Genomic DNA, 26487 nt, shown 5'->3' on the forward strand with positions numbered 1-26487 from the left:
CCTGTAGCAGGGTTGGAGCTTGATGATCCTTGAGGTCCGTTCCAACCCAAGCCATTCTACGATTCTGTAATTTTGATAGTTACTTGTATTTTGAAAGCAAATCAAAATATGTAGCCATGAACTGGAATATCAAATGGGAAAGATAAATAAATAAATAAATAAATAAATAAATAAATAAAGTAGGTTTTATTGGTTTTGTAAAGAGAAAGAGGTATCCTTTTATTTTTAATATTAAAAATGGAACAGGATGAAGTAGTGTTCGATAAAAATGAAAAATTCTTCATGGATTTCTTCTGTAGGGACCAGTAATAAAGATCATTTTGAAAGAACAAAGTGCTATTGTAGGAACTAAATCTTAGAGATTAATCCACACATGTTCAAAATGAAGTAACTTTTGCCAAGTAATCAACACAACAAGCTATTAAATGATTATGTTTCTGATATACTCAAACAAATAGCAGATACAATTCCAGAAACTGTACCTTAGCCAACAAACAAACTTTGTAAAGGCTGTTGTGCTTACAGACTCAGTGAATTTCTGTGGCATTCAGGAGATACTACCATCCAGTCAGGAGTCTATGAATTTTTTTAATCTTAATAAGGCATTTGAATTTGGAGCAACTCTGCCAAAAGTCTGATCCCAACTTCAGTTTTTCACTTCCCAAATTTTCGCTGGCTGAGAAATAAATAGAACCATAAACGTCAATGGTTGCCTGTCACGGAGTTAACTAGATCAATCTGTGCCTGTGACATGGAGGCAGTAACCATAGGCCCCCCAACCCCCAAAATGGGAAGGAAAAGGCAAAAGGGAGATGGGAGCTGGGCTCAAGGAAAAAAAGCAAAACAGAACAGTGGCAACAATCTAAGGAGGAAAACTTATTTTACTAACTGTGATATCGCAATGCAAGATAACACAATATAATCAAATCTAATTGAAATTGAGACTAATACATCAAGTAAAATGGGAGACAGAAAGAGTTTCCAAGTCCAAGCAAACCTGAAAGCTTGGGATGGATAGGAAGCACTCTCTCACACACACCCTGCAAAACAGTAAGAGCAAGCAAGAAAGAGGAGGGGCCAGATCCCATGACTTCTGTGATGTACAGGGACAGGTACTCGGAAATGGAACATTAACACTTTAACTTCCAGTGCACTACATGATGTTATGATGTGGAATACCAAAAATCAAAAATCACAAAACCATGACATTTCCACATCTGTATTTGTTGTATATCAAATCGGTCAGCTTTAAATATTGGGAAAAGGGTTTGTTTGTTTGTTTACCACAGCTTCACACAACAGTAGCAAATCCCATCAGCTGAATAGAACAAATTATAGTAGAAGTGAATAGATTCTTTAAATTTCAATCTCTGCCAAGTGTATATCCCAGTCTATACTCCCACAAGATCCAACTGTATCCATATCCAAGTTACGACTTGAAAGCAATTCAAATAAATCCAAGATATTTTTATGAAAAAGAATCAACATGTAATTGTTACATTTTCTTGTATAATGTCCACCTATCTTTTATCTGAAGTAGTATAGCTCACAGCTCACAATCGAACAATAAGGACAGTTCTTTTTTTTTCCCTAAGTATCCACTGCCATATTTAGAGAAATGTACCAGAAAACCATGGAATAAAAATCCTGTAAAATGAGGAGTGCTTGGTCTGAAAAGAGAGTTGAATGAAGTCAAACATTAACTAATCTAGTTCTTCTCTCAGTATGATTGTAAATGAAAAATTGGAGCTTTCCCATAGTCCTCTGTGGAAGCTACAGTGATAAACCCTTCCTCTCTAGGGAGCAAGTATGTAATTCAGTCAGAAGTGGTACCTACCAAACTAGTTTTATAACTTAATATTATAACAGTAAAGGTCTGCAAGACTTTGGTCACTTTATTTTACCCGAAGTACAATGTTACTGAAATCCCACATGTGGTCAGATGTATCAATTACTGATCTCCAAGATTGCATGTTCATGGTAGGAAAATCAAGAAGTGGTGGAATTTTCTTAGTTCATCTAGTGTTTGAAGTTGTTATTTTCTTTTACCTACAGAGTGAACATGTTCAGGAGTAAAGCATAGAGTTCTGAAGAAGCTCTAAAGAGAGCACTTATAATGATTTATTTGATCTCAATAAAATCTTGGCCTCCCTTGTGGATGAAACAGACAAATTCCATGTAAGAAACCATTTGTTAAAGATTCCCTGCAGAAAGTGAGCTTTATCAAGCATATATGAACTTCATTGTGGTTATATTTTATTGCTCCTCAGATTATTAAATGTTTAAACTACCGAATCACAGAATCTACATTCTTAATAGTGAAAGAGTGCTAACAGAAATTTTACTAAATATTTCAGCCCTGTTCCAACAATCTCTTGGAAGAAAGTTAATGGTCATAATCCAAGTAAAGCCCGTCTGAGAAAATCCCAAGCTGTGCTTGAAATACCTAATGTTCAGCTAGAGGATGCAGGGATGTATGAATGTAAAGCTGAAAACTCACGTGGAAGGAATGTCTTCAGAGGACAGCTACAAGTGTACAGTAAGTGTAACTGCACACAGTACTATACAGCAATGCTTTGTCCAAGGATTTTACTATGTATGAAGGATGCTAAGGTCCAGTAGAAAATAAATACATTTCTTCAGAATTAAAATCATTATTCAATTAAGATATATATCTTTGTTCCCCAGTAATGAATTGAAGCCTGAATCATGAATGAAATTGACTTCCTCAAAAAACTAGCTTAAGATTTCATTTTTCCTGATTCTTATGTGCTGTCTTCTTTTTAAGAAGTTTTGTTATCATTTGAAAAGTCTATAATTTTTCACAGCAAAATCACAGATTAGAAGGGACATCTGGAGATCACCTAGTCCAAACTCCTGCTAAAACAGATTCCCTACAGTAGGTTGCACAAGAAGGTGTCCAAAGAAGGAGATTCCACAATTGCTCTCAGCAGCCTATTCCAGTGCTCTGTCACTCCCACAGTAAATAAATTATTTTGCATATTTGTGTGGAATTTTCTGTATTGCAGTTTATTCCTGTTGCCCCTTATGTTGTCACTGGAACCACTGAAAAAAGTCTGGCCCCATCCACTTGACAGTCTCCCATTAGATACTTATGTAGGTGTTGACAAGACCCCCTCTCAGTCTTCTCTAGGCTGAACAGTTCCAGGTCCCAGTCCCAGACCCCCTCTCAGCCTTTCCTCATAAAGGAGATGTTTGCAGGCCTTAATAACCTCTATGGCCCTCTACTTGATTCTCTAGAAGTTTCTTATTTTAGAATCATGAAATTGTAGAATCTTTCGCATTGGAAGGAATGTTTAAAAGCAGTCCAGACCAACTCCCCTGCGATGAGCAGGAATGCCTACAGTTAGATCAGGTGCTCAGAGCCCTGTCCAGCCTGACTTTAAATGTCTCCAGGGATTTGGCACCTACCACAATTCTCTGGGCAACCTGTGCCAGTGCCTCACCACACTCACAGTAAAAAGTTTCTTCCTAACATCAAACCTAAATCTACCCTTTTTTAGTTGAAAGGCATACCCCCTTGTCCTAACAAACATTACAGAAATCTACTTCAAATTATCCACGTTATCTGTTTAACAGCTATATGAAACACATATTATTATATTTCTGTTATATAAAGTCTACTACCATCTTTAAGATTATCTTATACAGAATTCAAAACAAAATATGAATCGAAGTTTTACCTGTCTGCAGTAGTAGGAAGTGAGTTCAGTGCAGGTAAGAGATCTTTCAAGTGGAGGAGACTGACAGCAAACTTCAGCACATGAAACAAGAAATAAAAATTGTTAATAGTTTCTTGAAGTAACATTTCTCAGCCTTGAGATGAAGTACTCCCCAGTGAACCTCTTGCATCAGAGCATTCCTGAAAATAACATTAGTGTCTCTACAAACCCTGACATCTCATTCCAAAGTTGGTTGATAAGAAAGATTTTAGACACAGAAAGTGTAGCCAGTTTACAAAGTTCTCAGCCTCTTTCGTTGAGAGCTGTTGCATCAGGATATAGGAGGTTTACTCAAAACAGTATTCGCTCATACACCTTTCATTCATAACAACACTTGGCATTAATAGTTTTACTTAAAAGCTCATTTTCACATCTTATTGCTACAGGAAACAGAGATTGTTTTTTATCTCAGAAATTCAGATAGTAGATAGTAGACCATCATTCCTTACCAGAGAGTTCTTGTAAAATTTTAGAAATTTTACAAGAATTCTAGGACCAGTTTGTGTCATTCTGTGACCAGTTGTGGTCTCACAATCTGCATGTCTCTGTAGGATCAGGCTGTCTGTTTGAATATTCATTTCATCAATTGCATCTAATCTGGGTAATCATAGAATGTTTTGGAGAAAGTCCACAGCACTACATCTGCCTGTTTGTTTGGATTTAGTAACAAACTACTGATTTTTCATTTCTTACCTGGTGCTGCAATACAGATATACCATGACTGCTTGACACAGCTAACTCTTCAGATGTTCAGAAGGTGGTATTTCGGTTGCTCACAATTTAAGATTGATGTAGTCCCAGCACTTGGTGGAAATTCAGCTGTAGACATGACAAAGTCATTAAAAATATAATTTTGATAATGCAAGGCATCTTCAGATACTCGACTGCAACCTATTTTTGAGAGATGTGGTTTTCCCCTGGTGATCCACTCATACTGCCATTTATGTGAAATTTTGTTCAAGCTGAATATGATTAATAGATGAGAGCACAAAAGATACAAATTGAGTGGAGAAATTGAACATTAACCTTTTGGAGTCGTGGCTCCTCCTTAACTTCTGACTACTTTCATGTTCCCAATGGCAACTGCTCTGTGCAGTCCCTGCTTTTTTCTCTCTCTGACCCTGCTGAGTTTGCTTATGTGTTACCTACTCACTAATATCAGCAGAGAGTTGTGATGTGAACCAGAGCATGAGAACACTTTTCCTTGCTATTTTTCTTTCATCTGAATCAGTTCACTGGTAATTATACAGAAACTGGATAAAGAGAGAAAGATTGTACCTTCAGCTGAAATCAGTTGTCTTAGCTTTCTCACCTATTTTTGTTCCTTAAACTTTCAGAAAATGAATTTCTTTCACTGCAGACTCCTATTCACACTGTAGGATACTGTCTGAAGTCATTTTTCTACAAAAAAATTTCTCTTAAATATTCTTTCAGCCATTTTCTTTTTAATTATTTGAGAAAGTAGGCTGAATTTTCTGCATCTTAACTTTTTTTTTTTTTTTTTTTTTTAACATAGGATGTAATAATTGGCCTGTAAGCTTGCTGTTTTATCGCCAACGTGTTTTTATAAAATATTTTTACATTCTCAAATAAAAATATGGAGAAATGTAAATAAAATAAATAAATAAATAAATAAATCACAGGGTGGATAGTGATTTCAAAATTTTGGCAGCCTGTAGAAAGTTATAGCACAGTACCGATGAAGGCCACTGAATAATAAAACACATTCTTCTACTCTTACATTTACCCCACAAACTCTTCCCTAAGCAGATAACAACTGCCAAACATCCATTTTTCCCCTAATCATTAATGTTGCATGTAGAAAATAAATAAATAAATAAATAAATAAATAAATAAATAATACTTTCCAAATCTGTTTAAATACACTTTAGAATTTATATTTTCTAATTCGAATTAACTGTAATTATGGAATGAGGTTTCTTTTGCCTGCATGTATGTCCAAACAACACTTAATTTTTTTTTGTTTGAAAAAGAAAATAGTCAGCGGTCATAAATCCGGTTAAACATTTCACATTTTTCTCTTTTAATTATTGGCAATGTTTAGGAACAAGTGTTAAGACATTATGCAGAAAGGTTTTTGCTGATGAGCAAATAGTAAACTAAGTTTTCTTGTGGCAAAGTAAGAATAAGATAGAGAGGAGGAGAATTCAGAATGTATGCTATTTGTTTTAATTATGCTTTTAGTTCTGTTCCTATTACAGCTACCTATTGCTTTGCCATTTTATTCCAAATTCTCTTGCTTCACTTAAAGGAGAGAAATTCTGAATCATTATCTTTGCTTATAGAAAGACTGACAATTCTGAATCCAAAAGCTATTAAGACAGTTAAAAAAAAAAAAGTAGAGTAAAAATACTCCATGTAGCAAAAAAAAATATTATTGACACTAATAAATTGCACAATTATGTTTTTCCCATGCCATGACAGTAGAGGCCAGTAGGTGGGAATGGTGGTTTTCTGCCAGGAATACCTCCACAACCAGTCATGGTGATACAGTACTTAAGTGTAATCATGTTCACTATTTAATTCTTTATGGTCTTGTTCATGGTGACAACATGAAACTGTGTATGTTTTGGGTTGCATAGTAGAAGTTCCAGAAAAAGCAAAATAAGGAGAGAAATATAAAGAACACCAGTTCAGTGCCTCTTCAAAATTGCATAATTTTAAGGCACCACTAGCTAACTTGTACAATTTTTTAGGTACTCATTAATCTCCCACCTTTTCCAAAATCACCTTAGCTTACTCATTTTCGAAGGAAGTGCTTCCCAGACTGCTTCCTTTGTGCATACTGAAATACTTCAGAACAGTTGCAGCTAAACAATGCAATTGAATTATGTTCTTGGGACAATTAGTAGGCAACAAGTCAGCAAGGATTCTCACAGACTGCTCTGAAGTATTGCATGGGATCTTTTGATTAACATAAGAATCCAGTGATTCAGTGCAGAGGAGCATTTATGAAGCATACCTTGACAGTAATGAGAATAAAAAAAGGTGGAAGCAGTTGGTTTTGGCCTTGGTGTGGAAGAGAGGCTGGTTGTTTTTTTTTTTTTGTTTGTTTTGTTTTGTTTTGTTTTTTTTGTATTTGTTTTCCTGCAATAAAAGAGGAATGAGAGATTCTTTCTATGACACATGTCCAGTTTCTGACAACTATCTGGTCAGGGACTTTTATGCAGATTGTTCTCTGCTTAGGAATGATAGATACCCCTTTCACTCTCTGTATAATACTTGCATGAGATGTAAGCTACAAGAAGTTTGTCATCTGTCATGCTTCCTCATACCTTTTCATATATTTGATTGGTGACCTGTCAAATGACAGCTAGATTTAAAGATTTATTTTTAAACTTGGTTCCTCACATTTAAACACATTATCAATTATCCAACAGTTGAAGCAGAGAATCTGTCACGATAGAACTGAATTTCTACTTATTCAAAGTAGAAGAATTTTATATTCCTTTAAAAATGAAGGTAATTACCTATTTATTCTCTACCATTTAAAATCTATATAACAAGTATCTTTAAGTTAATTAGTCAGATCTATTACCCTCTTTGTTACAAAAATTGATGCTGCTACATGAAAACCCAAAATGTGTCTTTTAAGCAAATATATTTTTAATGAATACATAAATTCTTCACTGGCTCATACTAAGTTTTCTAAATGGTACAGTTCTAGAAACAGATACTGTATTGATCACTGAACTGAAGATTTGGATGTCTTCAAAAATGCTCCCTACTTATTACGTGAAATCCAGATATTAATGATCACACGTATGGCTAACAACAGACTACCTTAAAAAAAAATAATAATAAAATAAAATAAAATAAAATAAAATAAAATAAAATAAAATAAAATAAAATAAAATAAATAATAAAAAACTGACTTGCTATGCAAATCCTGTTAGTAATGAAAGTTGGAAATCTCATGTGGGTTTTATTCTTAAAAACATTAAAAACATTTTCTCTCTTGAAATATGAATTAAACTCAAGAAACTCATAGACTATCATGATTCACATTCTTACTAAAATTTAAATAGTTTAGATTTTACAATGTTACTAAATGTTGTATTATGATTACAAAAAAAAATATTCCCAAATCCACTCATAATAAATGCATTAATATGTATTACTCTAATTCAATTCTTTGGACTTGATTAAATCAGGCAGACTTTCGATTCTTGGCTATGATACTACTCACTGCTTGATGCCATTATGGTATTTCCTTTAAAGTTAAGTAGTATCATTTCATTATTTTCATATTTCCTCTTTCGGCTTTGGTTGTTTGCTTAATTATGTTTCTTTTTGAGGCATAGACTTTGTAAAAAACATAATTCAAGTTCTTTAACTGCTTAGGTCTTAGCATATCTGCTAGACACTTATTATGTGGTATGCTTCATACACAGTGTGGTATATTTTCCTTGCAGCCTACCCACAGTGGGTGGAGAAACTTAATGATACTGAATTAGATAGTGGGGAACAGCTACGATGGGAATGCAAAGCCACTGGAAAGCCAAGGCCCACATATCGTTGGCTGAAAAATGGAGCTCCTCTCAGGCCACAGGTACATTAGATGTGGTGTCAACATTACGCTGCATGTTTCTTTTTTAGTACAGACGAGTTTAGTTAAAGTTATGAAAAGTACATCAGAAATGAGTGTTTTCTCTATCAGTTTCTAAAGTGTAATTATAAAGACAAGTACTAAACATTTGTTTCCTCTGATTCAACTTAACATAGTATTGCAATCATTAGTAATTCTCTCTAGTTCAAAATATATGGGAAGAACTTCCAAACTATGCTTGTAACTACACTGCCACTGTCCTGTAATGTTTAAGTAGTCCCCAGTACATTTACTTAATTTCCTTTTTTAGACAGTGATATTAATTTAATTGCAAAATTATGCTAGAGGGTAACAACTCAGAGAAGGACTATCTTTGCTTTAGCATATGCTCCTGTATATCTCTCCCAATAATAGGTTATTTACTGCATAGCATATTTGATTTTTACTCACCAACACATTTGAAAGCTATGTAAGAGGGATAAATATTGTTCTGTTTTCATCAGTTTTCAGCTCTCTTCAGAACTCACCATCAACACCATTAAAATGTTCCAAGAATGTAAACTTTTTTTTTTTTTTTTTTTTTTTTTTTTTTTTTTTAATTAAAATAAAGCTGTTCAATCCTGGTAGAAAATGTCTCAATTTGTAAAAGTATTCACGTAATTCACATAAGAATTTATGAATTTAAAGGATGTGATACTTTCTTCTCAGTGACTGTTGCTTCCATCTGTGAGCATCAACTAATTATGCAAAGAATGAGATATAACATAAGCAGAGTTTATTTTTGAAGATATGAGGCATTGATAATAACGTTGTATGCTTTGTTTTATACTTTTCTGCCCTTTAGAGTGAGCTATCAGTCCTGGAATTGATGTAGTATAAGTATCTGTACTTTTTAGCTTTCTAATTTTCTAAATCATCAGTTGCATTAGATTTTTAATTTCATTTAAATTTAAAGGTTTACAACCAAGAGAATATTTTTCATAGTTTTCTCTGCAGTTTGACATATCTTTTTAGTAATCTTTAACAAAGCCAACAATATGTGTTAATGAAACCTAGAGATGTTTTACAGGAGTTCAAATTACTCCTCATGGAGTTCCATGAAGTACATATACCCATACACAGCTATTTATGCCTTTCTCTTACATCTATGGTAATTATTTACTATTACCATACCTTTCAAACAAGAAATTTGCATCAAATTCTTCTACTCATTCAAACAATCTTTTACCTCTACTTTTGAGAAAAATAGTGGCATGACTGAAATTGAACTGAAATCAAAGATTTGAAGATCATCACGTGTGTTCCACTTCCACACAACTGACTTCTCACCCCATTAAAGTTACCAGGTTGAAATGCTTTTAAAAATCATGTTACAGTGATAGCACCAATCAAAGACACAAATAGACAACAGTAAGCATAAGATAATATTTCCTTTCAAATATTCTTGGAGGTTTTCCTGACCTGCATCATCTATTTTATTTTTGCCATCTCTTAGATAGCAAGAACAAAGTAAGCCCAAGGAAGTCTGTTGCTGACTTTTATTTCAGTGTCTTTTTTCCCTTTGCCTTATTCTTTCTTATTTCATTACAGAGCAGAATTGAGATGGTTAACAGTGTACTGATGATCCGCACTGTGAACATCTCAGATGCTGGAATGTATCAGTGCCTAGCAGAAAATAAGTATGGCACCATCTATGCCAGCGCCGAGCTGAAGATTTTAGGTAAGTATTATCAAAAAAGAACAGACTTCTCCTTTTTTCCTGTTTATCCTGTTTAATAATTACATTTGTTCTTGGCATCTTATGATAAAGAACAGCTTCTGTCAGTCCAGGCTTCGTAAAGCAGATAAAATTGGCTTCTTTTATTCTCTTGTTACTTATGTGTGACTGAGCCCTTTATTGCCTGGGAGAGCAAATATCCTTCCATTAATTGAGTTTTTTATTTTGTAAATTACAGCTTCAGTTACATTTTGCAAGTATCTAGGTCTATGACAATTAAAATACATGGAAAATAATTTTTAATTCCTCAAATACAAGTGCAAGTAAAGAAACAGAGGAATATTAGACATATTGCTGATTAAATTTGTATTATTTATATTACTTCTAACAGGGCCATTAATCAAAGGTGATTAAATACGATGCTATATTACATATTTAAAAATTTCTTTTAAATTCACCAAGACTGATTGAATACTGGCAGCATTTCAGCTAGTATCTGACACTAAAGCAAATACACTATGTAATGTTTCTCAGGAAATGAAGGAAAATTTTAATTTTTCATAAGCTCAGAGGGAGTTATTGAAGAAAAACATGAAGCATGCCTCATCAACACTTACTAGCTTTGTATAAATCTGGATGTGATAACAAGCAATAGGACACAGACAAGCTTTTGAGAGACTCACTTTCTCTGAGCCACAGTCAGTGGCTGCACTCTTTCCATCACTTTGCGTGGCTCTTTGAGGTTCAATCAGGAAAGAGATCCTAGTTACTTACAGTTTTTTCATTCCCTTTGTTTGTTTGTTTTTTACTTTTTTTTTTTTTACCTATACCTATTTTATCAAGTAGCTGTACATTTTCTTTGGTGTTCTGTAACACAGTACATCATTAGCATGTATCGCTGCAGAAAAATTGGCCTTCATTTTGTGACTACAGAAACTGTGCCCCTGTTAAATTTTAGCCATAATATTGAGTTAAAGTAGCTGCTGTGGTTAATTTTTTGGATTCTTAAAGGGAAAATTACAGAATAAATTGCCCTTATACATATCTCTGGTATGAAAATTACCAAAAATGATGGCAATACATTGCTACATGTGTGAGGCAGTGAAGCATAAGATGTTCTTACATATGTAGTTGAGATACTTGGGGAGGAGAGGAATTGTTGTCTCTGTTTTTCCAAAATGAGCTTAAAAAATACAAACAAATGATTTCACAGATAATCATAGAATGATTCATGATGGAAAAGACCTTCAAGCTCATCAAATCCAACCATCCCATTACTAAACCATGTCCCTTAGTACCACATCCATTCTTAAACATCTCCAGGAATAGAAACCATCATCACCCTGAACAGACCATTCTAGTGCCTACAACTTTCCTTTCTTGTGAAATTACAGTAATTACTAACATTTTTCTAACACATTATTATCTTGACAACGTTATTATAATCAATGGGACTTCTTGAAAAAGGGTTTAAACAACTCCTGTACAAAAAAAAAATTGGTTAAATATCTCCTGTAAAAAAACTCTCACTTTTCAATCCCCAACACTTAGACAAATAAATAAATAAAATGGAAAGTAATGCAATTACTCTAACAGTAGCATTATTTATAAGAATTAACTCTAGGGAGTTCATTTTAGATAGCTATGGAATTGATATTTCTTTACTTTTTAACTTGTTACTTCTAACAAGCTATCCGTGAAATCCAAAAATTTCAGAAAAGGTGTAGCCTAATAACTGTGGAATTCAATTTCTAAAGCTGTTGGATTTTAAAAAAACAATTTTAACTTAGCATGTTAATGTGGATAACATCTCCTTAATTAATAACTTGATTAACTTACAGACCTACCGTTTAGTCTTGAATGTTATTTCAAACACCTTCTACAATTCCATCTAATCAGCGGTATAGCCATTGCAAAACCAAAAATGAAAATTCTGTACACCAAACCAAACTATTAGAATGTAATGAAATGGAAACCTATGATCATTTTCTGTAGAGTTAATGTGCTTCTTTCCAACAGCTTCAGCTCCCACTTTCCCACTAAATCAAATGAGGAAAACAATAATTATTACCAAGGGCCAAGAAGTTGTCATTGAGTGCAAGCCACAAGCCTCTCCAAAGCCAACTATCACTTGGAAGAAAGGAGACAAAGCTTTAAGGGAGAGTAAGAGGTCAGAAGCCTGTTCGGTAAACTAAATATTGTCTTTGCATGCTTGATTCAGTGGTTCTAAATGAAAATGCAGACAGTAACAAGAACGAGCATGCGTAAGCATGTCTATGGCTAGCATCAAGAATGAGTATACATAACCATGTCTATGACCAGTGCAAAGAACAAGTGTGTGTAAGCATGGAAATGGCGCAATTATTTTGTCAAGATTATGAGGCTGATGGTATTGACTCTATTGTTCCCACAGTATTGAAATGAAAACTTCTCAAATTGTTCAGAGATGAAGACAGATGAAAAGACTGTTTGGGGTTTTTGTTCCCTTTATTTCCCTCTATTAATTTCAAAAATTCTTGTTACGCTATATCTACTATACATTTTGTGTTTGAGGATATTAAAAACAGAGATGGAGAATGTCAGAATAGCATAAAATATCAAATGTGCTTATTCATTTGAAATGCTTTTAGTAAAGCAGATTGATGGCTTGATCACATTGGAAGTCCAAGAATAGCTTTAAAATGATTCAGAGACGAAAAATATGATTCCATTATAGGATTTAATTATACAAGTAATTTCTGTACTCGGCAGCATATCTATCTAACAAAATAGGTTTGATTAAATAAATTCTGTCCATCTCTGTACATTAAACATAGCTTAAGTACCACAGGTTAAATGCTGGCTCTAATTGCACTTTACATGATTGTATTTCTGTGCACTGGAATAGTTTTGCCAGTCTGCACGTGGTCTTTACATACACACAGTAATCTTATCTTCTTTCAGGTAATGTATGTGAATGAGCCACTTAAACTGACTGTTTGGCATTAGCCAAAAACATAAAAGCAAGGCCTTTTTATTTATTTGTACAATTCTGATGACAGCACTATAGTGCATCTGTTGTTGTTAGTGACAAAAGTCATTTCATTCAGGTGAAGTTTATTTTTGCCTTATGCCAATTGTTTTCTTCAGAAAAGAAAAAACAGGTAATCTATTAAGCCATATTGGCTATTTGGAGAAAAAATGGGAAGCAACATTGTATAAAAGATTTTATTAACAGATCTGTATTGTATAACACATATTGACAAGGTATATTACAGCAATTTTTACAAAGAAGCCAGTATCAAATATCCTGAGATGGATATTTCTTATGCTATTGGTGCATAGTTTTCACCACATGAATACTCATTTCCCTCATCTCTGCAAAACTTACTGCGTCTTCTTGATTACCGCATATAAATCATCTTTTTAGTCCAACACTGGTAAAGCAGTTCGGTATTTACCCCGTGTCTATCCAAATATAGTCCAAGTGTGAAATTAAAATATCATAAAAATAAAATCTGGAGCTACATTTTTAGTATTTGCAGCTTTTGAAACTTGTTTATTTTGGCAGAAGCAGGAACATGAAATATAAAATAGGGAGATTTAATAGAGTTGATTGAACTCTTTGAAAGATTTGGTTTGTGATAAATTAATTTTAAACTATCCAGGAAATCCTTTGTATCATTTAGAGCAATCAGTCTATACCTATTTTTTTGTCTGTCAGACAGTATCTGTTTCAAGGGAACTCTGTTCAGTCTTTATATATGGTATTCACTAAGCAATAATTGTGGAATCTTTTTGAAGAGGAGATAAGGAAGGTTATAATATTTTGATGAGATGTGTGAGAGTTTTCTATGTGTGAGAAAAATCAGCTTTCCTCAGATACAGGTAATACAAATTTCAGCAAAAACCATTAAGAATTGTCATGTGGTGACATTACACAAAAAGGTAAAACATAAAAGGTTTAAAACATCCAAACAAACAAAAACCCAAAGTCTAACATTCTGATTAAATAATAAGGAAAGCCAAGAAGAAATCAGTCCAATACAGTTTTGTCTTCTGTAGCTTCTTCCTTTTCCACCAAAGTTTGTGCAAAACATTAGGTATGTTGTGTTTTGCTTTTACTAAGTCTATCTTCCTGGAAAATGAAATTGCCACAGTTAGAGACATCAGTGAAAAAAACCCAATACCTCTCTGTACAAAATGGGAAAATCCATTTAACTAGTGGGTGTGCTATAATCTATCCCACTTCTTCCAGTCTGTGCTGCCTTCTCAGGTTCCTCCCATAGAATTGAAATCTGTTTGGAAAAAAAAAACCTCCGATGACAATTTATTTTGTAATTGAGCAGAAGACTGAGCTTGAGCACAATGTCTGATGATCCCTGCAGTAAGATCTTGGCTTTGGTTCATGGAATTTAATGAAGTTTGAAACACTGAAATGTTCCAGATTCATATAAAAGGGTAAAGCCTCTCACTCAGCAGGGCAACTATGGAAAGAGTCATATGAGCACCATCTATTGGCCTGTTTTTACCTATAAATAAATTATCCAACTGAGGGTTTTCATATTCACAATCTATTTGTGCAAGATTTGCTCTTCTTGGTGATCAGTCATTTATAATACATGTCGTTTAATTATAACTATCAGCATTCAAGACAAACATTGTGTGAAACTAAAATCTCTTTCACATCACATTATCTTAATGAGTCATTAATACATTCAAAGATACATTAATTCATTGTTTGTTTAAGCTGAGATGTGAAAATTAATATACTATTATTATGTAGAAGTTTCATAGTTTGGTAGACACACTTAAGCTGCATATTTTCATTGGTCATTGGACAACAATTAAATTTCTAAAGTATCTTTCCTAACCACATTTCCCTAGTATTTGTTGTTTCATAGGCTGATAGGCTGTGTGTCAGTTATGGCATTCTGTGATAATGTATACTCTGATTATTGATTTGAATGTTGATATTTTTAATCCATAAGAATTTTATAAAGATCTTCAGAATCCTTTAGATGATTAGAAGTTCTAGTTATATAGAGAAATGAATTGCATTTGAATCCAAGTCTGAAAAATCAGGTTATTTGATTTGTATTAAAATGTTTGGCTGGTACTTTGTTTTAGGTACTAAACAGGAAGAATTAGACCCTTGTGCAAGAGTATGGTGCAAAATAAACTTTTATGTGAAGTTTCTAAAACATTTCAGTCAGGCACTTTGTAATCAGTAATTAAACCCTTACTTAGTAGTTCAGTATGAGGTTCTAGGCAAGACCCAGATCCTCACTATTTAAATCAAAGTGCCAGTTAGAAGCCTGTTTATAGCATAACCTTCTTTAAAATTATTTATAAAGCTAAAAGAATTCAATAAAAATGGTATTTCATCAAATTACTCTGGTAGATACTAAGTCTTATAATAGCAGAATAGACTGAAATCTGACATTGATTACATCAGTACAAATCATGAATAATGCTAATAAAAATGATGATGAGATTCTGGACAAATTTATTTAAAGTAAATTAATTACATTTCTGAATTCAGACTTCTGTAAACTGCTGGTATTTGAATATTAATTCATTTCTGAAATGGTGTTTCATCACCTTCTTAGGTAATCTACATTTCTTGTCTAGATTATCATCCAGTTGTCCCTCCATCAGTGTGTATCAGCTGACCAAAATGCTGATCAGTTTGAAAGATTTGTTCTATAGCAAGTATGGTCAGATAGTGAATTAATATAAACTCTTTTTCCTGCAACACACATGATTCTCCGTTGAGCACTGCCCCAAATCCGCTTGGCCACAAAATATTTACAGAACAGAGATGTGACTTACTCATACAAAATTACCCACTATATACTGCTGTTGAGGAAAATTCCTGTCTGCTGCAGAGCTCCTGGTATAGCAAAATTCAGATCTTTACCTATCAATAAAATTGTTTAACCAGCATCTCAGATACCTTTTAGCTGCTTATGAATTCACCAGAATTTAATGATTTGAACTCAATTTTAACTGCTGAAGTGACTAAGTTTGGGTTGTTTTTTTAACATACTTTTGAAAAAAAAAGTGAGGCTAAAACAAGATACATTTTGAGGAGAAGGGAGATTTTTTTTTGTTTAATTGATGTCTAACATCAAGAAGAGCACCAGAAACCTGCCACTATGAATTATATCTGGGCTTTATTTTCTTACTGTATTTATACGTTAAAAATAGTAGTGAAAATAAGTAAAAGTAAGATTCCAGAAGAAAAAGAGAGTCTATGTCATCTGTTAGAAGGGACAGGCTACTTGGGGAGATTACAAGGAAGTAGCTAAGGTATGCAGGGAGGAAGTTAGGATGGCAAAAGCCCAGCTTGAACTCAGATTGGCCACTGCAGTAAAAGAGAATAAAAAATCCTTTTATAAATATACCAACAGTAAAAGAAGAACCAAGGAGAATTTTGATCCTATACTTGACGCAGCAGGAAATGTGGCCACTGAGGATAAGGAGAAGGCTGAGGTCCTCAACACCTTCTTTACATCTGCCTTTAATAGCCAGATCAGTTATTCTCTGGGCATTTTACGCCCTGATCTGGAAGTCTGGGATGATACTCAGAATATACTCCCAGCAATTCAGGTGGAGACAGTTAGAGAGCTCCTCCTCCATCTGGACTGTCACAAGTCCATCAGACCAGACGGCCTACACCCTCAAGTGCTGAGGGAGCTGGCAGGGTGATTGCCGAGCCACTCTCTGCCATTTATCAGTGCTCCTCATTAACTGGAGATGTCCCAGATGATTGGAGGCTTGCCAACGTGACTCCCATCTTCAAGAAGGACAACAATGATGATACAGGGAACTACAGGCCTGTCAGCCTGACCTCGGTACTGGGGAAAGTCATGGAGCAAATCATCTTGGGTGAGATCACACGGCATGCGTGTGGCATCCAGCGGATCAGGCCCAGCCAGCATGGGCTCATGAAAGGCAGGTCGTGCTTGACCAACTTCATCTCCTTCTACGACTGGGTGACCAGACTGGGAAAGGCTGTTGATGTAGTCTGCCTAGACTTCAGCAAAGCCTTTGACACGGTCTCTCACAGGATTCTCCTGGGGAAACTGGCTGCTCATGGCCTGGACAGGTATACCCTTCTTTGGGTAAGGAACTGGCTAGAGGGCCATGCCCAACGAGGGCACATTCACAGGGGTGAATGGAGTTAAGTCCAGCTGGTGACCTGTTTCAAGTGGTGTCCCCCAGGGGTCAGTACTAGGGCCTATCTTGTTTGATATCTTTATTGATGATCTTGATGACCTAGAAAAGGGGATTGAGTGCACCCTCCGTAAATTTGCAGATGACACCAAGTTGGGAGGTAGTGTTGATCTGCCTGAGGGTAGGAAGGCCCTTCAGAGAGATCTAGATAAGCTGAAATTGCTGGACTGAGGTGAATGGGATGAGGTTCAACAAGGCCAAGTGCCAGATCCTGCGCTTTGGCCACAATAACCCCATGCAGCATTATAGGCTTGGGGATTAGTGGCTGGATTACTGTGAAAGGAAAGAGACCTGGGAGTGTTGGTTGATGCTCAGCTGAACATGAGCCAACAGTGTGCCCAGGAGACCAAGAGGGCCAACGGCATTCTGGCGTGCATTAGAAATGATGCAGCCAGCAGGAGCAGGGAGGTGATCATCCCCCTGTACTCAGCACTGGTGAGGCTGCACCTCGAGTATTGTGCTCAGTTTTGGGCTCCTCACTACAAGAAAGACATTGAGGCCCTGGAGTGTGTCCAGAGAAGGGCAACAAAACTGGTGAGGGGTCTGAAGCACAAATCCTATGAGGAGCAGCTGAGGGAGCTGGGATTGTTCAGTCTGGAGAAGAGGAGGCTCAGGGGGGACCTCATTGCACTCTACAACTTCCTGAAGGGAGGCTGTGGTGAAGAGGGATTTGGTGTCTTCTCCCAGGCAACAAACAGGACTCAGGGAAACAGCCACAAGTTGCACCAGAGGAGGTTTAGGTGAGACATGAGGAAAAACTTTTTCTCTCAGAGAGTGGTCAGGCACTGGAATGGCTGCCCAGGGAGGTGGTGGAGTCGCCGTCCCTGGCAGTGTTCAAGAGGCTCCTGGATGAGGAGCTACTACGAGATATGGTTAAGTTTGTGGTAGCAATGGTAATGAGAAGATGGTTGGACTAGATGCTCTTACAGGTCCTTTCCAACCTTGTGATTCTATGTTTCTATACTTAGAGAAGTTATCAGGGAGAGAAATTGGGAATGGATGCTAAGGGTGAAAAGAAAATGAAAAAGCAGTCATTCTTTGTTAAAAATTCTTGCTTCTTCTATGGTGTAGAATATATGTGGAAGAGAAGTCTAAATGCCATGCCAGGTGACTGAAAGCTGCCCTGTGAATAAAACAGAGCTTATCCATAATATTTAGTCTATTCTGCTAGTGGTGATGTGATATTCACTTCCTGTGAGCGTCACTTGATGTCATTGGAACTGATTCACAGCTAAGAGTTCAGTAGTAGCTGTACAGTGAATAACGGAGTAGTGAGTGTTAACAACAAGTACATTGAAATTCAGTTTTTAAATATCACAAATAAAATATTATGGAGCTATCAGACATTATACACATAGAGAAATATTAATAAGGCAATTCTGCTTTCATAATCCTATGATATAAAATTTCAGGACATATATTGACCTGTGAAGAACACACAAAGGACTAATCAGAACCAAGTAACAATCTCCATCAGTATGTTCTACCAAAAAATAATAAAACCATTGGAGGAAGCAAAAATTTCAAGCAGTTCATATCATACTTTACAACAGAATTAACAAACACTGAAATTCTACCTTTACCCAACTTCTCATCATTTTGTGTCATTTCATTTGTATTTCTCAAGCAAGCTGCTGTGAACAAAGTCAACGAAAAGAAAGAGAGAGAAGAATGAGATATTTAGATGACCTTGAAAGGTCCTTTCCAACTCTAAGGAATCTGTAATTCTATGATCTTGTATTTTGGTATTAAATTCCAAATACTAATAAAAGATTGCTACAGGTTGAATAGATAGAGACAGAGAGAAGCCTGAAATGACTTAATTTTACCAAAGTTCAGGTCAACACTGAAATCTTTCATCTACAGAAGCAGTTGCCCCACTGGCTGTCATACTTTTCTATGCAATTATTGGAAGCGCTTAGAGCATTTAATTTTTAAAATGTCATCATTCAAAACAGAAATGAAAATGGACATTTTTATATTCTTCTGGTCCTTTTATACTCTTTCATTTTCAGTTTTGACAGGTTCTTATTACAGTTCTATTTTTTTTTTTTTTTACTATATTTAAGGATCCGTCAATATATCCATTGTAAGTTCCTATTTTTAACAAATTTATAGTGCAATTGTTAGAGGAAAAAGGAGTAAAAGAAGGAATAATATTTAAAGAAGGAAAGAAGAGTTTCAGTTGTGAAACAAGACCAAGTGAAAAAGATTTTTGTTTGTAGATGAAATTTATATTTAATTTTAATTTTATTTTCACTTTTGTGGTAACATTCCAAAAGAATTCCAATTCCATCTAACTGTGAAATGTTACTTCACTTTAAACTGAACTATGTGCTCTGTGATGGCAAAATATAGTGTGTATGTAAAAAGGTTGGAAACTTATTCTGAACTACAATTTTCAGTTTGTCAATTGAACCCGAACAGGCATTGACCTATATCTGGCACAAACTTCTCTGCATCTGTATGATACCTCACACAGACACCACAGAATCACAGTCCTCCACTTTTTGATGAAAACGCCACTTTTCTTTTTTCCTTTGTTAGTATGATTTTCAAATTTAATCCAGTTCTTATTAGCAGGATATTGTGCAGTCTGGTAATTTTACTTTTTATCTCCAGCTAAATATGCAAAGAAAAAGTCTATGTATGAGTTTCAATTGATTTGGCAAATAGTGTTTTCCACAGGTTACCAAATCAATTCAGTGGTTATAAACATCCAACTCTTTTCCAGTAATGATAACCAGGAGAACAGTTTCTGTTAACACAGAATCACAGAATGGCCAGGGTTGGAAGGGACCTCAAGGATCATGAATCTCCAACCCCCTGCCACATGCAGGGCCACCAACCTCCATGTTTAATGCTAAACCAGGCTGCCCAGGGCCCCATCCAACCTGGCCTTGAACACCTCCAAGGACGGGGCATCCACAACCTCCCTGGGCAGCCTGTTCCAGTACCTCACCACTTTCTGGGTAAAGAATTTCCCAATTTCCCTATTATTTCTCAATAATATTGTATTGAAGATGATTCTATTAAGTCATTTAGGCTGACTATTTTTAGGGAAATGCTGTTGGATTCCAATACAAAAATTGCATGTTTGATTATTACAGTGCATTGAAGCAAATATTATTTTAGAACAAGATCCTCTTCCTCAGTAGTTGAGTTAATGCTTGAAGAAATATCCCATTGTCACTAAGACTCAGTTCAAAGGGGATATAACTGTGTAAAACCAGACTTGAGGTTCCTTTGGGCTGCCCTACAGCTTCCCTCCCTGGCCTTGAGCTGCTGTGTCAGCTGAGGGCAGGACTCCCTCTGCAATATCCATCAGGTATGTGTGGGTATTTTAAACTTCTTCAAACACCTATAGGGGAAATAGACACTAAAACTTAGGGAGTTGAGAGCCACCTGGCACAACTTGTCATTTCAGTACTTCTGTACAATTGCTTTTCTTTATATTTTATCAGTTAGTGAACTGCAGGTTTATCCCATAGCTTTGCACAAAAAGAAAAGCTGAGTAACCTTTTAAGTTGCTAATCATCACAATTTATTTTGTCTATTATGTATCTTTTAATACCTTCTTACACAACTCAACTAATTATAAGTTAACAGTTCAAAACTAACTAGCGTTCATTTTTTCTGCTGTTATAAATGATTGCCTGTTTGTGCACTACACATGCAGAATGACAAGTCATCAGTTGCTTAAAGGTTTTTCTTTGCTTAAGGCTCTTTAGACTATGACTTTCAGCATAATTTGTCCTTAGTAGAAACAACATCTAAAATTCTTGGGAATTTAAACACTCAACTTCGTGCCACCAGCTGATCCTCAGATTCCCGTGGCACTTTAATGATCAGGAAGTAGTGAAGAGAGAAAATGAGAGACATTAAGAAAGGGAACTTCAAGACAGAAAGTCATAACTTCCTATGAGAGTTCTGCAAGTCACTTCTTTCAACTTCTTGCATAAATCATGGTCTAATTTAGCTGTGGCAGGCTCATAATGGGAATTAGAGATCTGGTTATAGAGTAGAAAAGGGAAACAATGAAACCTTGACTAAATAAAAAAACAAAAATCTTTTTACAAAAAAAAAAGGCTCCTCATTCAAAACTCATACTGTTACACTTACTAATTGACAATCTTGTACAATACCAGTTTTGATAATACAGTGATTTTGGTCATCCTCCTAAATAGCTTTATTTTACTGTAAAATCCCCAGTGATCTCACCCATTAAAGAGAAGATAATTATACTACTCAAGGAAACCAGCAATCTCAATTTCTTTAGAAGAAAAGTCAGAAGATTATAAGGATCTCAATTTATCAGAATTTCCAAAATACCAAAATAGGCAGAGAACTTGAGTAAAGAAACAAGCTGGAGTCCATCATGCCTGGAACGTTTCCTGCTTTGTGGAACCTCAGGCAAGAAATGCATTTCTCTTTCTGTGGGTGCAATTTGTTCTGGTTCCTGTGACAAAGTTACACTGCTAGATTTCCCTTCTCTCATCTTGGACCTCTTGTTTTACAATGGACAGATTTAGGGATTTCATCCACTTGATAACAGTCCCCTTTATTTTACCAGGGCTATTTTTCTATCAGATTGTTTCCTTAGTTGGCTGGTCATGAAGAAGTAGAAATGCTTGTGCCAGAGCAGCTCAGGAGGGATGAGAGCAAATAGTCATGGAACAAAACTAGTTCCCATAGCATAGGAGTGTCCAGGATAGCACACAGCGCATCTCATGCTTTCTTGTCTCTATATGCTGCACACTAATTAGGGCAGAAAATTTATCTAAAAGTAAATTAAAAGCAGTCTAGTAATCTTGGTGGGAATTGCATTAAGATGCAATCAGCTATGCTGTTAAGCAGTTAGTCCCTGGCTTAATATTAGCCTGCACAAAATAACTGTCCCTGAGTAGTACTTCCATTTTAGGAGTGCAGATCAAAAGATATTCTTGCTAGGCTGTCCATGTTCTGCTGCTATGTTTTACAGACTAACAGCATCTAATAGGGTGGAAACAGTTTTGTGATCACTGAAATGAGTATATGGAAAGCGTATGCCTAATTATTTCTCCAATAGAGAAAAAACTGCTGTTCAGTTGTGCACATATAAGAATCTTATCCAGAATATCTGAGGCATTATATAAACTGAAATAATGACAATATAAATAATAATTGCTGTGATTCAGTAACATGTTACCACACAGCCATAAACTGTCTGTAGACACAGCCTCTGATTTTTAAATTGTGAATTCATAATGTTAAAGAAGACATTCCCAGAGCATGCTGGGAAATTAGTGAAATGAACCCAGATTGTTTTGATTAAGAAACCTTGTTAAGTTCCAAAATAATATTATAGTAGTTGAGTACATATTTTTCTTTATAGTGCTGTACATTTCTAAAGTACACTGTAAGTGTTGTTCAACATGTCGTTAGATCTACTAGTCAGACCCATGATGTTTGTGGCAACTATAGATAAATATTTTGTATTCACAGTCTGATAAAATTCATTTTGAACCACAAAGCCATCTTTCCAAGGAATATTCTTCCTCATCTGTCATAATTCATGATAAGCTAGTATGCCTTTTTAACACATTGTCACTTATTGCATCAAGTTTCATTGACATTTGCTGTAAAAACCTTATATACAGAATTAAATTTAATATTAAATTTCAATATTTCAAAAGAATTTGTGATGCATTTTGTATTTATTCTGTCATCATATTCTGACTGTATGTCCATCTTGAAAATTCATGGGCTGTCACTATTTATAGGTTAATTTTTTTCCAGAGAACAGAAGTCTAAGCATATCATTTAAAACTGAAAATTTGCTGAAAATTAAATTGTAGAAAATATCTGATGCAAGCATTGTCATGTCTAGAAGATAAATATGGAATAAACTTGTATTCTAATGAAATTTGTAACAAATTAGAATGACCTCTGTCTAGAAAACAGTAGATTACATTTAACTCACATATTAAAGATAAAAAAATAATGAACATCTCAATATCAAAAGAATTTCAGACTTCTGTTCAACCCTACGTATCAATTTCAGAAACCAGAAATTTACTATCCAAACATTAATCTCAGCAGCTAATTTCTAAACCATCTATGGCAATGCAACTATACCAGACCCAACATGAAGGACATTTTATGTCAGAAAAGGGCACATTTGTCTTGTTTGCACTTCTGTGTATTTGCATGCACTATAGCACAACTATCTTTTGAGTTGTCAAGGTTGAGATGTGCTTTGTATTGAACCAATTAGATGTTAAACTCTACCTGAAAATTTTCTATCAATTATCTATAAGAAAAACAAAGGCATTCATTTCAATTACTATCACATATAATTATCACATTATTTCTGATTATGACTTGCATCCTCATATTAAGCACTATCAATACCATTTTCTCTTTGATCAAGGTGTTAAATTAAAATAACTTTAAATATTTCTTCCTAATAAATGATAGGGAGGAGAAAAGAAATCCAAAATAGAACATTTTTGAAGAAAATAACAGAAATGACCCATCACAACTTGTAAACTGCTGATCTATTTAAAGTAGTGAAACAAGCTATTTCTAATATGATCTAGTGCAAAATATCAATTTTCTCATGGCAAATTGCTCACAATAGTGAGCATATGATTCTACTGAAAATATGATTCTATTGAACTTAGTAACTTCTATGGAAGTATTTTCTATGAAGGTTGCTCCAAAAGCAATGCTTCCTATTTCATTACATCAGAAGCAGGTGATGGTGATACAGCAGTAAAGGCAGAACCTTCCCACCAATATTTTTTTGCCATGTGAGAGACAGCAGAAGAGGGGCAGTCTGACAGAATGGCATCAGACGTGGAAGTGCGTATGAGACAAAGATGTGAAATTGAATTCCTCCATGCTGAAAAAATGGCACACATTGATGTACGCTGGTTGGATGTTTATGGAGACCACTGAGGATGTGCATGTGAGCAAACTGAGGCAGTGCATTGTGGTGCAATTCAGCAGTGACAACAGCACCATGAAAGACAAGCCACTTTCCAGGGGGCCATGCAGATATTTATGAGTGCATCATGCAGGCTCTTGTTCATTGATAGTGAAAATGCATGACTAATGATAACTATGCTGAAAAATAGTGTTTTGTAGCAGAGAATTTACTCAGTATTGAATAGTGTCATTGTGCTCTTTGTATCTGTTGTATTTCCATGAAAATGAATAAGAGACATTAGTTTTGGAGCAACCTATTTGTATACATTTTTGCGATTCCTGAATTTTTCATGTTCCTTTCAGTGTCTGTACATAAGCAAGTAAATAGAGAGAACGCCAGAAATAAAAGAATAATAGTCTAATGCACACAGCAAGGCTAAAAATGTAACAAGACTTCTATTTATTAAACCTGCCTTGATAAAAAAGAGAACATTTTAGTAAGAACAAACTGAAGAATTTCATATTTGTGAAGAATTTGAATGAGCATCCCTAAACCTTACCCTTCCCTTCCACATTCCTTTTGCATTTTTATTTACTTCTGTAGTTTCTGCTTGTGAACTTTAATTACTAGCATCCAAGATAATCATTATGCCATTTTAATCAGATTTTATAAAGCAAAAATCAGCTGCAGTGTTAATATCTGCACCACTTTACTGGGTCGATTCATAGAATTGTAGAATCGCTTAGGTTGGAAAAGACCTTAAAGATCATCAAGTCCAACCATAACCTAACCAAACCACTTTAACTCTAACAAACAACCCTCTGCTAAATCATGTCCCTGAGCACCACATACAAATAGCTTTAAACACACCCATGGATGGTGACTCAACCACCCCTGCAGAGACTATTCCAGTGCTTAATAACACTTTCAGTAAAGATTTTCCTGATATCCAACCTAGACATACCCTGGCACAACTTGAGGCCATTTCCCCTCCTCCTGTCACCTGTCACCAGCGAGAAGAGACCAACTCTGCTCTTGCTGTAAGCACCTTTCAGATACTGGAAGAGAACAATAAGGTCTCCCCTCAGCCTCCTTTTCTCCAGACTAAACAGTCCCCATTCCTTCAGTTGCTCCTCATAGGGCATATTCTCCAAGCCGTTCACAAGCCTTGTTGATCTTCTTTGGACCTGCTCCAGAACCTTAAGTGTCCTTTCGGTACTGAGGTGCCCAAAACTGAACACAGGACATGAGCTGAGGCCTCACCAATGCTGAGTACGGGGGCAGGATGACTTCCCTAGTCCTGCTCACCACATCACTCCTGATACAAGCCAGGATGCCATTGGTCTTCTTGGCCACCTGTGCACACTGCTGGCTCATATTTTTAGCCAACTGTTTATCAGTACACCAAGGTCCTTTTCCAACAGGCAGCTTTCCAGCCACTCCTCCCTAAGCCTGTATGGTTGTTACGACTAAAATGCAGAACTTGGCCTTATTGAAGCTCACACAGATTACCTTGGCCCATCGATCCAGTCTATCCAAGTCCCTCTTTAGTGCCTTTCTGCCCTCTGGCAGATCAACACTCCCTCCCAATTTGATGTCATCTGCAACTAACTGAGGGTGCACTCAATCCCCTCATCAAGATCATTAATAAAGATGTTAAGTAGAAGCAGCCACAGTACCAAGCCCTGGGAGAAACCGCTTGCAACCAGCAGACAACTGGATTTAACTCCATTGATCACAACCCTTTGAGCCCATCCATCCAGCCAGTATTTCACCCAGCAAAGCTTACACCCATCCAAACCACGGGCAGCTAGCTTCTCCATGAGAATGCTGTGGGAGACAGGGTCAAAGGCTTTACTGAAATCCAGGCAGACATTGACAGCCTTACCTTCATCCACTAACCAGGTCACCTTGTCATAGAACAAAATCAGGTTTGTCAAACAGGATCTACCATTCATAAACCCATGCTGACCGGGACTGATCCCCTGATTGATCTTTAACTGGTCCATGATGGTTCCTGAGAATATCCATTCCATAACCTTCCCTGGCACCAAGGTGAGACTGATAGGTCTGTAGCTACCAGAATCATCTTTCTAACCCTTTTTGAAGATGAGCATCACATTTGCCAGTCTGCAGTCTAGGGTGCAGTCCATCCAGCCTCATGGACTTGGGAGCATCCGGCTTTCAGAGGAGGTCCAAAACCATTTCATCGTGGATTATGCAGGACCTATTCTGGAAGAAGAAGAAAAAAAAAAAAAAAAAAAGCATGCAAGCATACAAGCATGCCCACACAGCCTATTCTCTTCCTCCTCCCTATAATATA

General features: G+C 35.8%; 1 protein-coding gene across 1 annotated transcript in view; it reads left to right on the top strand.

Annotated features, from left to right (window-relative positions):
* Positions 1-26487, top strand: part of CNTN5 (contactin 5) — a 277046-nt gene that overhangs the window by 150467 nt on the left and 100092 nt on the right. The window contains exons 9-12 of the mRNA XM_042862457.1: positions 2358-2539; positions 8180-8316; positions 9904-10033; positions 12050-12200. Coding sequence (XP_042718391.1) covers positions 2358-2539; positions 8180-8316; positions 9904-10033; positions 12050-12200 — 600 coding nt within the window. The remainder of the gene's footprint in view (positions 1-2357; positions 2540-8179; positions 8317-9903; positions 10034-12049; positions 12201-26487) is intronic.

This window comes from Lagopus leucura, unplaced genomic scaffold, assembly GCF_019238085.1.
Source record: "Lagopus leucura isolate 7727_CA_CO unplaced genomic scaffold, USGS_WTPT01 Super-Scaffold_702, whole genome shotgun sequence".
Taxonomy (NCBI): domain Eukaryota; kingdom Metazoa; phylum Chordata; class Aves; order Galliformes; family Phasianidae; genus Lagopus; species Lagopus leucura.